This window comes from Lissotriton helveticus, chromosome 8 (assembly GCF_964261635.1).
Source record: "Lissotriton helveticus chromosome 8, aLisHel1.1, whole genome shotgun sequence".
Taxonomy (NCBI): domain Eukaryota; kingdom Metazoa; phylum Chordata; class Amphibia; order Caudata; family Salamandridae; genus Lissotriton; species Lissotriton helveticus.
The window spans coordinates 213,113,984-213,134,012 of record NC_136069.1 but is presented as its reverse complement, the minus strand read 5'-3'; the positions used below and the strand labels follow the sequence as shown (position 1 = coordinate 213,134,012).

General features: G+C 44.9%; 1 protein-coding gene across 1 annotated transcript in view; it reads left to right on the top strand.

The window, feature by feature from the left end:
* The window catches only part of IFNAR1 (interferon alpha and beta receptor subunit 1), a 215,356-nt gene that overhangs the window by 75,892 nt on the left and 119,435 nt on the right, over window positions 1-20,029 (top strand). The window contains exon 5 of the mRNA XM_078656953.1: window positions 18,231-18,375. Coding sequence (XP_078513079.1) covers window positions 18,231-18,375 — 145 coding nt within the window. The remainder of the gene's footprint in view (window positions 1-18,230; window positions 18,376-20,029) is intronic.

Genomic DNA, 20,029 nt, shown 5'->3' with positions numbered 1-20,029 from the left:
AAACTATCCCTTAAGTAATGTGAGGAAAATGCATGATTTTAGCCAAGGTTTGAGATTTGTCTTGTATTGTGGGTAAGAAAGTGGGCCCGCCATTAACACCTCCCTAGAATCCTCTGGGTGTTTATTTTAAAAAAAAATTCAGGGCTTGTTCTTGTTCCCTCGGAGCCCATCCACTACCAATTGTTTTTGGCATAACCAATAGTGACCGATTCAAAGAGCAAATACTAATATAATATAATACTATAAAAATCTTGTACTGGTTGTGAGTAGTAATTCTTTGGAAAGTCACCAACCACTTCACTGGCCATTCACAATCCTTTCATGGGCCACATAGAAAGCCATTCACTCTCCCAGCCATGGGCTCATCACGTCTCTCATAGCAACAAATCCGCTGCCATTGAAGGGCCAATCACTTTCATACACCCACAGAACTAAAACACAAATCCCAATGCCACTCATCTAGTCATAAGCCAGCTTACATACAAATGGGCCTCTAGCAAACCATTACACACATGGTACCAACCAACAGCCACATATACTGCCAGCCAATAGCCGCACAAACATACAACCACCCTTTGTGAGTGGTTAATGCCGTCATCTCTGTACCACTCCTGCCTTCTAACTACATGAGATCCCTATGAAAACATGCCAAGGCTAATCTTTGAGTATTTGTTCATGTCTCTACGGGTGTCCTAATACTGCAAGTTCAAGTTCAAGTTCGGAAATTTGTATAGCGCACTACTCACCCAGAGGGTCTCAAGGCGCTTGGAGAGGGGAGGAGGAGGGGGGGGGGGGGTACTTTACTTTTCGAATATCCAAGTTTTAAGTTGCTTTCTGAAGGAGAGGTGGTTCTGTACAAGGCGGAGGTGGGTGGGGAGAGAATTCCAGGTTTTGGCCGCTAAGTAGGAGAAGGTTCTTCCCCCCATGGTGGATCTATGGATGCGCGGAATTGCGGCGAGGGCTTGATTGGATGAACGTAGTTGGCGGGTGGGGGTGTAGAAGGACAGTCGCGTGTTGAGGCATTCGGGTCTTAGGTCGTAGAGAGCTTTGTGTGCGTGGGTGAGGAGACGGAGTGTTATTCTCTTGTTGACGGGGAGCCAGTGGAGGTCTTTCAGGTGACCGGAAATGTGAGCTTGACGGGGGATGTCCAGTATGAGTCTGGCTGAGGTGTTTTGGATGCGTTGGAGTTTTTTCTGTAGTTTGGCTGTGGTTCCGGCGTAAAGGGTGTTTCCGTAATTCAGTCGGCTTGTGACCAGTGCGTGGGTGACCGTCTTTCTTGTTTCGGTGGGGATCCAACGGAAGATTTTTTTGAGCATGCGTAGGATGTTGAAGCATGATGATGAGACGGCGTTGGCTTGTTTGGTCATCGAGAGGGAGGAGTCCAGGATGAAGCCCAGGTTACGTGCGTGGTCCGTAGGTATGGGTGCGGTTCCCAGGGCCGGAGGCCACCATGAGTCGTCCCAGTCAGTGGGGGATGAACCTAAGATGAGTACTTCCGTTTTGTCCGAGTTCAGTTTTAGACAGCTGTTCTTCATCCACTCGGCTACTTCTTTCATTCCTTCGTGTAAGTTGGTTTTGGCGGTGTTTGGGTCTTTGGTGAGGGAGAGGATCAGCTGTGTGTCGTCAGCGTAGGAGATGATGTTGAGGTTGTGTTGGCGTGCGATGGATGCGAGGGGACTCATGTACACTTTGAGGAGGGTGGGACTGAGTGATGATCCTTGTGGTACGCCGCAGAGGACTTCGGTGGCCTCTGATCTAAAAGGGGGGAGGCGGACTCTCTGGGTTCTTCCGGCGAGGAACGAGATGATCCAGTCCAATGCTTTTCCTTGTATTCCGATGTTGCTGAGGCGTTGTATTAGGGTGCTATGACAGACTGTGTCGAAGGCTGCGGAGAGGTCAAGTAGGATGAGGGCAGCTGTTTCTCCGTTGTCCAGTAGAGTTCGGATGTCGTCTGTTGCTGCGATGAGTGCGGTTTCGGTGCTGTGTTTGGCTCGGAAGCCGGACTGTGAAGGGTCGAGGGATTTGTTGGTTTCGAGGAAGGCGGCGAGCTGACTGTTGACGGCTTTCTCAATCACTTTGGCAGGGAATGGGAGGAGCGATATGGGGCGGTAGTTCTTAAGTTCAGTGGGGTCTGCTGTGGGTTTCTTCAGAAGGGCGCTGAGTTCCGCATGTTTCCAGCTTTCCGGGAAGGTAGCGGAGTTGAGGGAGCAGTTGATGACGTCTCGGAGATGGGGTGCGATGATGGAGTCTGCTTTGTTGAAAATGTGGTGGGGACATGGGTTGGTTGGCGATCCTGAGTGGATGGAGTTCATCAGGCGGATGGTGTCTTCAGTGGAGATTGGGTTCCAGGCGAGAAGGTTGTTAGAGGGGGGTGTTGGTTCGGAGGTGGGTGGAGTGGACTGGTCCCCGGGTTGGTTTTCAAAGCTGTTATGTATGTCGGCGATTTTGTTGTAGAAGAAAGAGGCTAGGGAGTCGCAGAGGTCTTGGGAGGGAGTGATGTCGTTGGTGTCGGAGGTGGGGTTGGTAAATTCTTTGACGATGTTGAATAGTTCCTTGCTGTTGTGGGCGTTGTTGTCAATTCGATCCTTGAATGCTGATTTCTTGGTGGATCGGATCAGTTGGTGGTGTTTTCGGGTTGCGTTCTTGAAGGTGGTCAGGTTGTCAGTGGTTGGGTTTTTTCTCCAGGCTTTCTCGAGGGTGCGACATAGCTTCTTGGATTTCTTAAGGTCGTCGTTGAACCAGGGGGCTTTTTTGTTACCTTGCTTGATTTGATGGTTTTTCAAGGGTGCTAGTTCGTCTGCGCTGTGGGTGATCCATTGTGTGAGGTTGGTGGCTGCTTGGTTTGGGTCCGATGATTTGGCAGGAGCGTTTTGGTGAAGCGATGTGGAGAGCTGGTCGGTAGTAATTTTGTTCCAGTTTCTTCGGGGAATAGGTTGTGGGGGGTTGTGGGTCTTTGTCTTATTGTAGTTGAAGTGAACGCAGCTGTGGTCCGTCCAGTGGAGAGCTGTGGTGTGATTGAAGGAGATGTGCTTGCTGGAGGTGAAGATTGGGTCGAGCGTGTGTCCGGCATAGTGGGTGGGGGTATTGACAAGTTGTTCGAGTCCGAGGTTGGCCATGTTGTCTAGAAGGGTGGTGGTGTTGGAGTTGTTTTTCTTTTCCAGGTGGTAGTTGAGGTCTCCCAGTAGAATATAGTCCTCGGAGGGGAGGGCGTGTGGGCTGATGAAGTCAGTGATGTCATCGTTGAAGTGTGTGCGGGGTCCTGGTGGTCTGTAGATGAGGGTGCCTCTGAGTGTGGTCTTGGGGTCGGTGTGGATCTGGAAGTGAAGGTGTTCGGCGGATGTGAGGTTGTCGTCGGAACTGGTCGTGATGCGGATGGTGTTTTTATGGACGATGGCGATGCCTCCTCCTGTTCGGTTGGTGCGGTCCTTCCGGATGATCTTGTAGCCGTCCGGGATGGCTATGGCGATGTCGGGTGCTGATGAGGCGTTCATCCATGTTTCTGTAAGAAAGGCGACATCCGGTGATGTAGTGTCGAGTAGGTTCCAGAGTTCAATGGCGTGTCTGTGGACCGAGCGGGTGTTGAGCAGGATGCACTTTAGGTGGTTAGTGTTGGAGCTCTTATTGGAGTCTGTGGATTTGGTGTGGGTCCTGATGCAGTCGAACTTGCAGGAGTGGCAGGTGAAGGGTCCATGGGTGTGTCCTGGGGCATCTTGGTAGCAGTTTGGAAGTCGGCCGGGGTTAAGTGCTGAGAGGGAAGCGGCGTCGTACGCTATGTGGGTGGAGTAGATTTTGCGGGGGCCAGGGGGTTTGGCGTTGGGCGCGGTCCAGGCGCGGACGGGCGTAGACGGGCTTACCTTTGGCGCGCCTTCGGCGCGCATGGGGCGCGTCCGCTGCGCGTTAACGCTGCGTGCAAAAGCATCTGTCATATGTGGATGGTGGGGGGGCGGGGGTGAGGGAGGAGCAGCTGGGAGGCGGGAGCGGGGTGGAGAGCCGGGCTGGGAGGCACCACAACAAACAAACAAAATGGCAGCGAGCCAAAAGCAAAATCGGACGAGATTGGGGCACGACCTTGTTAAGCGCTATGAACAGGCAGCACAATTAGGCAACAATATTCTAAGCAGGCAAAGCGAGTGAAACACAATGGTACAGTAAATCTCACAACACGGTCTAGCAGTCAAGCGCTACGATAACCCAATAATCAGCAGTGCGAGCAATGCGAGATATATGGTACTCTGGCAGTAAGCGCTACAATAATACAGTATTCAGGCAAGCAATGCGTGGTAGCTGGCAGTCTGGCAGTAAGCGCTACGATACCAGGAGATTGATTGAGCAGGGAGCAGCGAGGGGAGCGGCCGCTTCTGAGAGGCTCAGGACGGGTACAAGGTTCACTTTACTAATGCCTTCTTGTGGCAGCAGCTTATTCTCAGGAATAGTTGTCTTTCATGTACCTTATATGCACTCCCTATGCATAATTCCGTTCCTTCCACAGTGTGATAGTAAGTTGGAGGTGTCTGAAGATGTCTTCATTGATCCATGCATCAGACTCTGTGAACATAACTATATTTGAAAACTGAGTAGATAAGCTGAGACCGACTCTCTGAAGTACGCTAGAGTCACTTCCCGAGAGACTAAGAGCCTTGTAGTTTTGTACACCGGTTACTTCATTAAAACGTGATACATCCTGGCTACCATTATGTGCAGAGCACTGACTGTAATGCACTTGTGAGACAGCGGAGAAACATCCACCACGATTCAATGGAAGAGGAAGATGGCAAGCTGCTACAAGCAAAAGCAATGCATACCTATTAACTGGAGTCAGTGTTAACATGGTGTCTCGAATCTAATTTAAGAAGAAAAAGTCTTGGATTATGCCACTTCTTTCTAAAATAGAAGGAATAATTTGTAATCTTCTGTCTCTTTCCTTGCAGAGTGCATCTGCGATATTAGGGACTCTTTTGCTCTGATGCAGTTCTGCAGAGTGCTGATCCTGGAGCCTTGCTAAGTCCTTCACACAAGATGAAGTAGAGGCTATTGCTTCTACAGCAGTAATTCAATAACATCCAATTGAAAGTCAAAGAAGGATGGTAGTCAGGGCCGGACTGGGAACCAAAACCGTCCCTGGCAAAGTGCTCGACCGCCCCCCCCCCCCCCCCCACGGGTTGGCGGTGCCGCCGAGATCTTTGCCGGGCCGGTTTTCGGCGGATTTTGTTACAGGGACTGCAAAAGCGGCCCTGTAACAAAAACGGCCCCCAGGGGCCCAAAACCGGCCCCCACCCTTGCGGCGCACCGGGGGATTGCCCGGTGCCCGCAACGGCCAGTCCGGGCCTGATGGTACTCTTCCCCTGGTGGTCTGCTGATAGACAAACTATGTATTGTCTATTGCCAACTGGATCAGAAGAGTAGCCAAGTTAGTCATCCATGTGCAGGTTTTATGATTCACATTATATTTTTACCCACTCCACCCAGGTACTTGCTGTATTCAGGTTTACAGATGGGCTTGACATGAGCCAACTGATCCCAAACTGTGACTAAAGTGCTGTCATTGTGAAGCGTAGTAAGCATACCTGCCGATTTGAGAATTTGACAGTGAACAGTTTGTTGTAGTGTTACATTGCGCTAGCCTTTTTTGAGCTTCTTACAAGCAAACTCCTGAAGGAATCCTTTGTGATGCTTTCAAATTGTACCTCAAGCCACAGTGCCAGCTTTGTACAGTTTGTAGAACAGCTGGAATCCTGTTATTCACATAAAAGTTATACTCTTTATGAAGGAGTGATAGTGCAAGCTCCCATAAAATCTTGTCACTAATTCCAAAAATAGAACAACCTGCAGGATTTACTGTGGTGTGCTTCCCTGTATAAGCTCCCAGGTATAAACATAAGGGGATCTCTCAACATATACATCTTAGTTCTGTAAAAACTCTTTTGCTTGATATGTAGTGCCTGAACAGCAGGCTTTCTTTGTACAGGATCAAACACTGGTCAACCGCTCTATTCGAAGTATAATTCTCTGGAAGCTTGGCATGCAATTACACCACGACAGTCTGAATTTGACCAAACTATCATCGTCTGGATGGTCCCAGGAAGTGCTGCAGAGTTATCATTGAAGTGCAGCAAATACAACGGAATCAAAAACCTGTCTGCGCTTATGACCGGTGGGATGCTGGGTGTTACTCAAACCATAGGAGTAGACCAGTAGGACTGTGTTATTCTTTTTTTCTGTACTATTCCCATGTTGAGTGTAAGGCCCAGAAAGGTTTTCAGCTCACCTTGCAAAGTGGCAGTCCACTGGTGTGCCCTAGAATGAGCCCCCAGAGGGTCTCCAGGCACCCTCAGAGGGCCTCCATGCACCCTCAGAAACCGCAACACAAATTAGTTTGGTTCACAATTTCCTTAAGGAAGTCATCATCTAGAAAAGCATAGAAATAGTCAATAGGCAAAGAATTAGCAGTTTTGACTTTTATCCATATTTACAACGAATGGGAGAATTTTTGGCTGAACTAAATTTGGGTCTTGCCTAGCGAGCACTGTCCCGGTGCTTAGCGTGGTACCTTTCTGCAGGTTGGATTGGACCTCCCTGCCACTGTCTCTCAACTGCTCAGATTGGGATTGCAAAGAGATATCACAACTGCCGTGGGCATGTTCCTCAGAATGATTGGAGAATGAGTCATCAGACAGAACTCCACGGACTGAAAAATCACTTCCAGATTCTGCTACGTGACCCTCTACCTCAATGCTGTCTCAGGATCAGTCCCTGCCTCAATGATCTCCACTATTTGAGTTAGGGGCTGGGAAGATGCCAGCCCTATTTTCTCATTATAACTGTCCTTGTTAGAATGCAGAGGTGTTCTTGGAAATGAATGCTGTGTGTATGATATGAACAGAAAGAATGTAATGTACTGAAAAGCTTGAGAGAGTAGCATAGCGTGATAACAACAACAACAATCTTAGTAAAAAGGTAAAAACGCTTATCTGACTCTACTCCACAGTGTGAAAAACTTCTATAAAGATGCTAAAGGAGGAACATTTTACTTGAACTAGCAACACCCAATAAGAAAAAGCAAATATTGCCATAACTATCTCTTGCTCCAGTAGTAACTTCTTTGTGTCCCTCTGGTTCTGCCCACTCCAGCCACTGAGCAAATATTGTGCCAGTCACAGTTTACTTCCACCCACATAAGCATATAGTGTGTGACTATCCTCCACTTCCTCTCGGATGTCAGAGAGAGGTACCGACGGACAGAGCGGGGCCTCACATTCCCGAGCGGTTGCCGGGTGAGGTGAGGCTGTCTCCCACAAAACGCTGGGAAAAGACAATCTTCTTCTTCCAGAGTTCATTGAGGCTCCAAGTTCCTGGTCGATATAAGTATTGTAAAGTATATCATCTATTATTATTTTTTCACACACTATCATCACCTCACTGATTGTTGCAGTAGCTTCCATCACTAGGGTCCTGAAGAAAGCCGGACAGAGTTTCCATCAAGGCTGAAACATGTTGACCGTCCTGCACAGCGCCATAGTGTAGTTATAGATTCAGACTACCTGGCTTGGTTTTAATTTTGACACTAGGACGATCCTTATTAAACATACTTTTTGTCCAAGTAGTCAATTTTAAGCATCACCTTCATTATAGCACTGCACTCCATTAGTATCACCTCCTTTTTTTGAGCAACTCTGGCTAGAGTTTGTTTTGACATCCATATCCGCACCGTCAAATGATGGTTTTGGGCGGTTTTCGGATTGTTTAACAACTCCCACATGATGAGATTCCGCCAGAAGGGTGGGCTTATGGGAATTTCTCAGCCAGATGTAACTCACTATTTGATTGTGTAATCCCTTTGCTACACCCTAGCCTTGCCCTACTAGAACAGCTAGAAGTCAAATGCATATGGAAAATCCAATGTTCGAGGCATGTGGGCTGCTGAATTCATATCTTAGCATAGATCGCCGCCTAGTGTTGGGTCCGGATGTTTGCACCTTGTTGTTCTGGAAGAGCTTCGAAATATCACGAGATAGGTGACTCCTCCCCTGGACTACAGTGCGCATGGGCATTTTCTCCATCATCAGATTGTTTTTTCCACTATTGGGTTCGGATGCTATTCCTCTACTCCAACTTCGGAACAGAAACTTAACAACTTTCTAAGGCCAAAATGCCTTCTACCTCGACGGTATTGTTCTCGTTCGGTACTCCTTGACTCGATCAAACTTTCCATCTCGAACCGGTCGTCGACGCGGGCCGTTGGGCCTTTTCGACGCCACGTGGGCCTGCTGTCGATGGAAAGGAGCTCGTTTAAAAGGTGCCCACAATGTCACTCCAAATTCCCACATACTGACAAACATACAGTATGCAACAAGTGCTTATCCCCAGAGCACAACAAAGAAAATTGTCCAGCGTGTGCTCAATTCCGCTCGAAGAAGACTATCCGGAACCGAAGGGCCGCTAGGCAAGAGATGCAGCGGCAGGCACCGGAACCGGATAACATCTTCGATGATGAACACGACCTCCCAGAAGCGGCGGACTCGGATCTAGAAATCGTCACCGTTGAGGACCAGTCGAATTCCGATGACCAGATCACACGGGGCAAACAGTGAGTACCCAGCCCCCAACCCCGCTTATAGCGAAAGACAAGGCTCCGGTTGAAGCATCGCCTAAAGGCCTTAGCCAAGATCGACAAACTCCTTCAGAGACCCCGCCTTCCGGCTCGGCTTCGAAGCCCAAACCCAGGACTTCTGATAGCCCAGGAACGAGCGACCGTCTTCCCAAAAAGGTCGTCCAACCGAAAAAGGTTGTTGAACCAAAAAAGGTTGTCCAACCGAAAAAGGTTGTCGAGCCGATAGCTGTCGAGCCAAAGAAGAGCCTCGAACCAAAGAGGGTCGTCGATTCAAAAAGAACACTCGACCCGAAGAAGCCCGTCGAGCCTAAAAAGAGTGTCAATCCCCAAAAACAAGATCACACTAAAAAGACCGTCGAGCCGAAAAAAGTCGTCGACTTGACCAAGAACTTCGAGCCGAAAAAGGTCGTCGAGCACAAAAAACACGCCCAAACACCCAAACGTATCGAACCGAAGACTCCGGTCGATCCAAAAAAGGTCGTCGAACCAAAGAAGGTCACCGACCCGAAAACAGCAGTCGAGCCGAAGAAAGCTCCACAGCCAAAGGCCCTCGAGCCAATCACTCACAAACAAGTGACTAAGCCAAAAACATCGGCGCCAAATCCACGGACAGTTGAGGAAGAACTCTTCCATTCTGATCCAGTGAGTGAGGAACAACCTAAACTGTATATAGACCCTCAAACAGGACATGTTACAGTTTACCATCGGAAAAAGAGACCATTGGACACGGACACTCCTTCCCCTGTTCTTCCAAAGAGAAAAGACTTCGGACCATCTCCCTCAAGGCCTTTTACTCTTCCTCCTTTCTTTCCTAACATGCCCTTTGTGCTTACTCTCCTACACATTCAGGCTATGATGAGGGTGACAACATGGGGGAAGATCCTCAGGATAATTTTTGAGAACCAGAGGATCATGATGCACAGGATGACACATGGGATGACCAGAATGATCCATATGAACCACAACCCATCTCTAACACCTCCCCATACCATACAAAGCCGTTGCCTACTGACAACACCATTGTGTTTAACCAATTATTAGATAGGGCAGCAAAATACCATGGGGTAGACATGCACACTGACCCAATAGAAGAAGATTTTCTATTCATCACTTTTCCTACTTCTGAAAAAAGTGTGAGGACACTTCCTATGTTAAAAGGGGTACTAAAACACGCGCCAGACCTATTCAAAGACCTAGCCAGGGCGCGTGATCCCAGAATTGAGAAGAAGTATAAATCAGCCCCTACAGACCCTACTTATATTAAGTCCCAGTTGCCTTTAGACTCACAAGTTGTAGCAAACGCTCGAAAGAAAGCTAATTCACAAACAACAGGAGATGCTCCCCTCCTGACAAAGAGTCTAAGATATTAGAAGCCTCAGGCAAAAGAGTGGCCTCACAGGCTGCAAATTCCTGGAGGATTGCAAACACACAAGCTCTATTAGCACGCTACGATAGAGCACATTACGACCAACTTGAAGGTTTACTGCAACACCTGCCAGAACCTTTTAAAGCTAAAGCTAACGACCTCATACAGGAAGGCAAATTTATAACTAATGCTTCCATTAAATGTGCACTTGACGCAGCTGATACATCAGCCAGGTCCAATAATACTAGCTTATTACTACGCAGGCATGCGTGGCTACGCATCTCTGGTTTTAAGAACAAGTGCAATCCACCATCCTCAACCAACCAGTTAACCAAGATTTCCTCTTTGGTCCTGCGGTAGATACCATCTTGGACAAAATGAAAAAAAGACACTGAAACTGCTAAGTCGTTGGGCGCACTTCAGTTTCAACAACCTAGAAGTTCCTTTCGTCGCTCCTGCTTCAGAGGCTCGGGGAGAGGCAACACATCACAAACTTCCTCAACATTCAAAAGTAACACCCAGAGCTCCTTTAATAAAGGCTCAAACAGAGGGGGTTATAGAGGCAACAATAACAAAGGAAGGGGACGTGGCGGCAATAACACCAGAGCCTCCACCGCCACCAAACAGTGACTTGATCACACTCCCTCCAGACCACTCAACACCGGTCGGAGGCAGAATACAACAATTCCTACCAGTCTGGAACGCCATTACCACAGACAGGTGGGTGAGACAAATTATCCAGTATGGTTACTGCCTGGAACTCACTTCTACTCCACCCAACATACCACCCAAACACCGTCCTATGTCCAAAGAACACATCACACTGTTACAACAAGAGGTCACATCCATGCTACAAGAGGGAGTTATAGAGCCAGTCCCTTTTCAACACCAAGGAACAGGAGTATACTCTCTATACTTCCTAATTCCCAAAAAAGATGGATCCCTCAGACCAATACTAGACCTCAGACCTCTGAACCAATACATACTCTCAGAGCATTTCCATATGATTACTCTACAACAAGTACTCCCGTTATTCCAGCAAGGCGACTTCCTTGCTACATTAGACCTCAAAGATGCATATTTTCACATACCTATACATCCATCTCACAGGAAATATCTCAGGTTCACAATAGAAGGTCAACATTATCAATTCAAAGTTTAACCCTTCGGGAAAACTACAGCCCCAAGAGTTTTCACAAAATGTCTAGCAGTAGTAGCAGCACACCTCAGAAGGCAACACATCCACGTGTTTCCATACCTAGACGATTGGCTCATAAAGGCCAACTCGTACGTGCAGTGTGCAAGCCATACGTCTCAGACAATCCAGCTGCTGCACAGTCTGGGTTTTTCCATAAATTACCCAAAATCACATCTACAGCCCTCTCACATACAGCAATATCTGGTAGGTACAATAAATACCTCAGTGGCAAAGGCATATCCTATTTAAGGCAATGTGTATTGCCCATCAAGCCTTCTGGGATACAGGCCCGAGTATTACTCGCGACCTAGTCACTCATTACATCCCCAACAGAAGTCTTCACTCCAGCCAGACCTTTTTAGCAGTGAGTCCCAGAATAAAAAAATCCAGATCCGGCGGCAGATCCTTTGCCTATAACGCTTCCAGAACTTGGAATGCCCTTCCTCTGCACCTCAGGGCCAACTCCAATCTCACTACGTTCCGCAAACAGCTTAAAACCTTCCTTTTCAACTCACCGTTTTAGACCTCCCCTCTGTTTCGCGGGTAGGTTTTGGTTATTGCTAGCGCTTGGACGCCTCAGGGCAGCAATTCGCGCTCTACAAATCCACATCAAACATCAAACATATCCAAATCCAGCCAGGATAGCCAACATGCAGACTCTCATTCAAAAGTTTCAGCCACAACACTCTCTGCCAGCTCGAGTGTTCATGCAGCTCATAGGCATGATGACCTCCTGCATATTCATTGTCCCTCATACCCGACTTCAAATGCGTCCATTGCAAGAATGCCTAGCACGGCAGTGGAACCAAGCTCAAGGACAACTAAAAGACCTAGTGTTGGTAGACAGTCACGCTTACAACTCTCTGCAGTGGTGGAACCCACAAAACCTTTCTAAGGGGCGACTGTTCCTTTTTTTATTTTTTTTTATTTTTTTTTATTGTTAGCAGGCTGACGGAGAGAACAACAAACAGTAAACAGCAAATCCAAGAAAAAGTAATAATTGTACATAAAACACAATACATATATATGGTGGGTATCATATAGAGCGAATACAAAATCAAATCAGTGCTGTGATCGGAAAAGGGAAAAAAAAAAAAGAAAGAAAAGACAAGCGAGAGAAGAAGAGATAAGGGCAGATACAGATGTAGAGAGGAGCAATATCATGTTATCAATCTCAGAGCACCGTAATACTTCAAAAATCAAATAACATAGTCTTTTCATGAGTATACCATCAGCGTTCAATGAAAGTTCCCCAGTTTTTTTCATATTTTTTCATTGCCTTTATGCCCCTAATGTTTGCCAAAGCGAGCTCCATTGAGTGTATTTCGGTTACTAATGCCCACCAGTCCCAGATCTTAGGTGTTTCTGGGCTGACCCAAGCTCTAGCCAGAGTTAGTTTAGCACAGGATATTAATATCGTGATCAAGGCAGCTTGTGGGAGTGGGGTTGAGTAAGTATCTAATAAGACAGACGCAGCTGTTAGCGCAGGTATCTGGATCTGCTTCATGTTCAAAACTTTTTCAATTTCGCCCCAAAAAGTTTTCAAATTCGGGCATGAAAACAGCATATGTACCAGATCTGCTGCTTCAGTAAAACATTTAGGACATTTAGTGCGGTCGCTAAAAGTATTGTTGGAAGACCATTTAGAGATTCTTTCAGGGGTATAATATAGCATGCATGTTGTTCTAAATTGTTGAAGTCTTAAGCTGGATGATCGTACTCGTTTGTTGATATTCATAAAGGAGCTTGTTATCTGTTTAGGAGTTATATTTATTCCCAATACTCTACTCCATTTATCAGCAAGCTTACTGCAGTCATTGGGTTTGATAGCAGTGAGGGTTCTATATGTCTCACTTATGACAGATTTATTTTTGGATGAGTGTAGGTAGGTCCAGATATCCCGCTCAGGAGCTTCCAGAATTTGTTTTTTGTTGATCAGATAGTCATGTATCTGTAAATATTTGTAACTCATATTTTCAGATAAATTGTATAGTTGCTTAAGAGTGTTAAAATCCATGAAACCCTGAGTGTTGTATAAATCTCCTAGAGTAATAATACCTAATCTGGACCATCCATGGACTGTGTTATCATTGAAGATATTTGGGAGACCAGGGTTTCCCCAAAGTGGTAGCTCAGAGTGAAAAAAATTAGTATCACAAAAAGAAAGAATATTGCCCCATATCTTTGTTATATCTCTAGCTGTCTTAAATTTAACTCTTTTGAAGTAATTAGGATCGTTAGTTCTATATAAAAATAAGTTTGAATCAGATTTTAGCATAAAATAATGAAAGAATAAAGCCCTTCCTTCATTGAGTAAAGAGCGTATACGATTGATGAAGGCAGACCAAAAGTATAATTTAAATTCCGGGAAATTAAGCCCGCCATCATGTATGTCGTTCTTCATGAGATTTAGTGATCTTCTTGCCTTTTTATACCCCCATATAAAACTGCTAAGTATACCATCCAGTTTCTTAAAAAATTGATTATTTAATGCTAGTGGTATAGAGCGAAATAGATATACATATTTAGGTAATACCTTCATTTTTATCAAATTTATTCTGCCAATTATATTCAAAGGTAGCCTATGCCACTTTTTTAATAAACCGCTAGTGGATTTAAGTAATTCATCATAGTTTATTTTATTGATGTCTTGTACTTTAGCTGTTATTCTTATTCCCAGATAGGTGGCTACTTTGCATATCTCGGGCACTATCACAGGTGGGGCATAGTTGACTATTATTTGCGTTTTTTGTAAATTTAGTTTATAGCCCGCTACCTTGCCGTATTTTTCAGCTTCTAAAATGATTCCTTTTTGAGCCTCTACAACATCTTCCGTGTAAACCGCTATGTCGTCAGCGTATGCTGTTATTTTTAATTCTTGATGTCCTGATTTAAAGGGTATTATCTGGGTTTGAGATTGGAGGGCTAACAAAAAGGGTTCCAAAGAGAGTGCAAATAATAGAGGTGAGAGAGGACAGCCCTGTCGAGTTCCTCGTAAGATCCTGAAATCTGAAGATACCAGCCCCCCATAGCTAGTAAAAGCAGTTGGTTTGTCATACAGTGCCTTAATACATTTCAGAAATTCCCCACCAAATCCTAATTTAGACAGTATGCACCATAAAAAATCCCACCCCACTCGGTCAAAAGCTTTTTCAGCATCTAACAGGATCATGCCGAGTGGGGTGGCATCCGTCGCTGCAACATCAAATGCTGTAATGGCCGTGTTAACATGTATGGTGGTGACCTAGTGTTGGTAGACAGTCACGCTTACAACTCTCTGCAGTGGTGGAACCCACAAAACCTTTCTAAGGGGCGACTGTTCCAAGAGCCGGTTCCACAAGTAGTATTAATAGCGGACGTATCACTGACAGGTTGGGGAGCCCACCTACTTCAATACACAGTCCAAGGTCTCTGGACAATCAAACAGAAGACACTGCATATCAACCACTAAGAGTTGCTAGCAGTATTTCTGGCACTGAAAACATTCCAGAAATACTTGTACAACAAGGCTGTGTTAATCCGGACGGACACATGACAGCCATGTACTACATCCAGAAACAAGGAGGGACACACTCTCCATAGCTGTCTCACCTAGCACAGAGAATATGGAGGTGGGCAATTCCAAAAAAACATTTTTCTCCTCGCAGAACACCTGCCAGGGAAAGACAATCAAATAGCAGATCTGTTAAGCAGACACAGCCAACAGCTAAACGAATGGGAGATTCACCCTGAAGTTCTCCAACCATTCTTCCAAGAATGAGGTCAGTCAGTCAAAACAAGCTTTATTCGATTGATTAAAATCATAAAAGCAGAAACAATACAGTAAAATGGCACATTTCATCAAATTGGGAACATACAGCAATCATGATAATAAGAATACATTAAATAGTTATAAAAAGTGGGCATACTACAAATGGATTAAATCACTAAAAACAATAAAAACAGTAAAATCCGTGTCTTTAGTCACTCCACCTGAATGTTCGGGGATAGCTTCCCGGTCTCAGAACGCAATAGCAGCTACCAGGAAGCTAGCAGCCCCGTGTCTTTAGTCACTCCACCTGAATGTTCGGGGATAGTTTCCTGGTCGTGATACGCATAGCAGCTACCAGGAAGCTAGCAACCCCGAGCATTACTTTGGTAGTACCCAATAATTGTAGATACAGCAAGGCTGGGCGTACTTGTCGGAAGCCTACTAGGTCATCCAGAGATAGATCTGTTTGCCACAAAAGAAAACTCAAAATGCCAGTACTTTGCCGCCAGGTTCCCACACCCGTTGTCACAAGGCAATGCGATATGGATGAACTGGTCAGGCAGATTTGCGTACGCTTTTCCACCAGCCCCACTAATTCCGCTGGTGGCACGCAAACTACGCCAACAGTCACTCACAATGATCCTGGTTGCTCCCACATGGGCAAGACAGCCATGGTACACAACACACCTGGAACTTTCAGTAGTTCCCCATCAAAGACTGCGCCTCTCGCCACATCTTTTAACTCAGAACCATGGAGAAATCAGGCACCCAGATCCCAATCAGATGAACCTAGCGATCTGGCTCCTGAAGTCTTAGAGTTCGGATACCTTAACTTGCCTCCAGATTGCATGAACATTATCAAGGAGGCAAGGCGCCCAACTACTAGAGCATGCTATGCAGCTAAATGGAAAAGATTTGTAATTTATTGCCATATTAACCAACTCAATCCTTTGGACGGTTCCATCCAAAACATTATCTGTTACCTGCTACATCTTCAAAGATGCAATCTAGCATACTCTTCCATAAGGCTACATCTTGCTGCTATAGCAGCATATCTCCAAAACAGACAACACATGTCCCTGTTCAGAGTACCACCGATCAAAGCGTTTATGGAAGGACTTAAAAGGATAATCCCTCCAAAGCACCCACCTTCACCAGTGTGGAACTTAAACATAGTACTTACCAGACTTATGGGACCTCCCTTCGAACCACTCCATTCATGTGAATTACAATTCTTAACATGGAAGGTGGCATTCTTGGTTGCCATTACCTCCCTCAGGCGAGTGAGTGAGCTACAGGCACTAACAATCGAAGAACCTTTCATGCAAATACATAGCAATAAGGTAGTACTTCGCACTAACCCTAAGTTCATGCCAAAGGTTATATCCACTTTCCATATAAATCGGTCAACAGAATTGCCAGTTTTCTTCCAAAACCCGCAGTCAGTGGCTGAAAGAGCCCTACACACACTAGATGTAAGAAGAGCTCTGCTATATTATGTTGACAGGATTAAATCATTCTGGAAAACAAAGCAACTATTTGTTGCTTTTTCTTCACAACATAAAGGTAATCACATTTCAAAATCAGGAATAGCCAGATGGATAGTTAAATGCATTCAGGTATGCTATCAAAAAGCTAAGCTCACTCTAACAGTTCCCCCAAAAGCCCACTCTACGCATAAAATGGGGGCATCCATGGCTTTCCTAGGAAACATTCCCCTAGAAGACATATGTAGGGCAGCTACATGGTCTACCATGCACACTTTCACTAAACACTACTGTGTCGATGTGAAAACAAAGCAGCAAGCTGCTGTAGGCCAGGCTGTCCTTAAAACTCTTTTTCAAACTGCTGCAGCTGGAGCAGGTGACCACCGCTAGAGGAGATACTGCTATACAGTCTATGCTAAGATATGAATTCAGCAGCCTACATGCCTCGAACGGAAAATGCTGCTTACTAGTATGCATCTGTTCTTGGCATGTAGGGCTGCTGACATTCATATCGCCCACCCACCTCCCCGGTGCCTGTCACAGCTGCAGTAATCTTTCTACATACACTTACATGGTAATTCTTAATTTTCTATACTCCATCTTTGCAACAATGGCGAAAAACAATCTGATGATGGAGAGAATGCCCATGCGCACTGTAGTCCAGGGGAGGAGTCACCTATCTCGTGATACTTCGAAGACTCTTCCAGGACAACAAGGTGCAAACATCCGGACCCAACACTAGGCGGCGATCTATGCTAAGATATGAATGTCAGCAGCCCTACATGCCAAGAACAGATGCATACTGGTAAGTAACATTTTCCTTAACATCCCATCAAGTTGTAAAAGGAACTTATAGCGCTACTAGACGCAAATGATTACATTAGTTTGAAAACCAAGTGAAGGAAATATAGTTCTATGTATAATTATGTAGCCAAAGAAAATGGTATAGTTGGTGTTAAAATGACGGTGTAAGACGTTTCCTGTCCTATGATCCCACTAAGTACAGAGAATATCTTCGGCCTGGAAATTGCCCAAAATTCCGCGATCCGTGGGAATTTTTTGCGTGTTAGCAAGATATTTCTACGCGAGCACGCAAGCAGCGTTCGCGAATAGGAAAAAAGCACAACGGGCGTAACAAGCAATTCCGCGTGTTCGCTGAACTCTTGTGTGCTCGTGTAGATTTGTTACCGTTTAGCAGAGCTTTGCGTAGCGCCATTACGCAAATTTCGCCCACCCCTAGAATATCTAAGTGTTACCTCCCACTGCGAGGTTGAGCCCGCCTCGCTGTGAGTACCTAATGATGAAGCATGCCACATGATTAGCATGTAGGTGAGGGTTCCATAAGAACATATGTAGTTTGCCTGGTGAGCACAAAGGAGAAGGGCATAGTGACTGCTTGTTTTTAAGGACGCCTTCCACGCTCAGTTTCTAACCCACATTAGCAGCTGAAATAAACCTTAACAGATCGACCTTCCTACCCTGAGAGAGCCAGTGCTGAAGAGTACTTCATGGTCATTTACTTTGAACACAACAGTATAGTGGACCAAGCCTCCAGTGGTAAATATTGCTAATGCTACCAGTAGCCACTGGCTGCCTTGGTGCCCCCAAGCAAGGGGGCTTGCTAAGTAAAATGTTTCATTGTGAATTCATTTTTATTGCTGAAGGTTTATAGTGATTCTTAGCAAAATGTATTCATGTTTCAAGCAAAAGAAGTATTGTCATTTAATTTGGATGTTCGGAGATGCAAATGCAATTTTGTTTTGTTGCCACAAGAGAGTCTGTTTAGTTTGTAAAATCCACTTGTTTTTATTATTTCACAGGCCACATTCCTAGATATATGTTCCAGGTATTATATTGATGGCCTTGAACAAAATGCAACTTATTGCTTGAAGGTTAGTGCAATTGTAATTGATCATGAGCAAGGACTGTTTAGCCCCGTGCACTGCATACAAACCACACAAAAAGGTAAGCATAATTTTATAATTTAAACAGTGTAACTTGGCAACACTCACCAGTATTATAGTTCTCTGATATTTAATTTATTTTAATTACTGTAGGTCTTTTTTGCATATGGGAGTTGACTTTGGCTCAAATAACTATGATTTTATTTCAATAGAAAAGCAAATAGCCAATTTGTTTTAATAACTGTATTAAAATGTTTATTTTATGCTAGGGTCACATGATTCATTGTCTACTTATCTTTCTGTAAATTTCTTGATTCTGCTCCTCACATGTATGCGAAAAATGTTCATTGACTGCTCATTAAAAGGGTTTTGAAACCACACATGCTACTATGTAAAATTCCCATCTCATTTGGAAATAGCATAATCTTCGGCTTGGACAACAAACGCCTGCCTGTTGATACTATCTTTGAGCACAACATACCGACCTAAGTTCTTTGATTTGTGTAAGGTGATTTAAACTCATACTTCTTTTACATAACAATGCCTGAACATTTTCAACTGTGTTGAGTTTTTCCCATTTTTCTACTGTGAGAGGGTTCGGCTGTATGCTTATTTGCTATTTGTGGGAGTTGGCATAAATTAATTCTGTTCAGCCGCACTGTACTTATCCTGTAAGATGCATAGTTTGCAGCTAATTTTCTCTAGTCCTGTATCATCTAGGCAACTGGTAACCTGTGAATTATTTTCCTGTTTTTTGCTGGGATTCTAGAAAGCTTTGCTGACCAATAGTGCAGATTAGATACTAACGGCAGTGTAGGAATTCACCAAAGAGAGCATAAGAACGGCTAATAGGTCAGAGCAATTATGCCATATATCAGTCAGCAGAACCAATTAGCACCAATCGGAAGCCTGCATTTTTCAAATGTTGACATCTGGTCCTTTCAGACTGGATGATGAAATTAAGGGGGTACCTTTTCTGAATGTTCACACACCATCTGGCTTTTTGTCACTAAGGACCAGACATAGAAAGATGTTTGAATTATAAGAAAGATTAGAAGACAACCAAATTTGAAAACCGCTTATTATTAACAGCAGATGTAGAAAGGAGACCAAGCTGAATAGTTAATGGATTCCAGAACACTGGTAAAAAGACCAGAGAACGATCTCTTGCATTTTTTCTGTTTCTTAAACGAAGTACTTTCAGCAGGGCCTAGTATTCAGATATTCAAGGGCAAGATAGAAGACCAATTTGCATTTAATTAAAGAAGGTAAGCTCAAATCAAGCGTCTTTTGAACTAAGCAAGGCATCTGCCCGAAAAATATGCAGCGACCTTAAATCTGTAAATGTGCAATCAAATCTCCTGATTTATGTTGTATTCTCTTAAAGATTTGTAGGTGGACCTCAAGATCTTTTGCAAGCCCCTTTTCATAGTCTAGTGAGGTTCCCACTTGGGTAAAAACATCCAGCGTTTTCTAAAGGTATCCAAATAATGCTAGATTTATTTGAGTTTAAGCTGGAAAATATTAGGAAGTGACAATTGAAATTTGAGAGCATAAGGAGAAGATTTTAGTTGAAGTTGAAGGGGAGATTCCAAACCACCTTCATTGGGGATTGGTAAATCTCTATCTCTGTTATGTTGTGTGTATTTGTATTGTGCACAACTCACTTGGGAGGGTTTCCTGGTTTCTCTGTGGGCCAAAACTCGCTATTCACA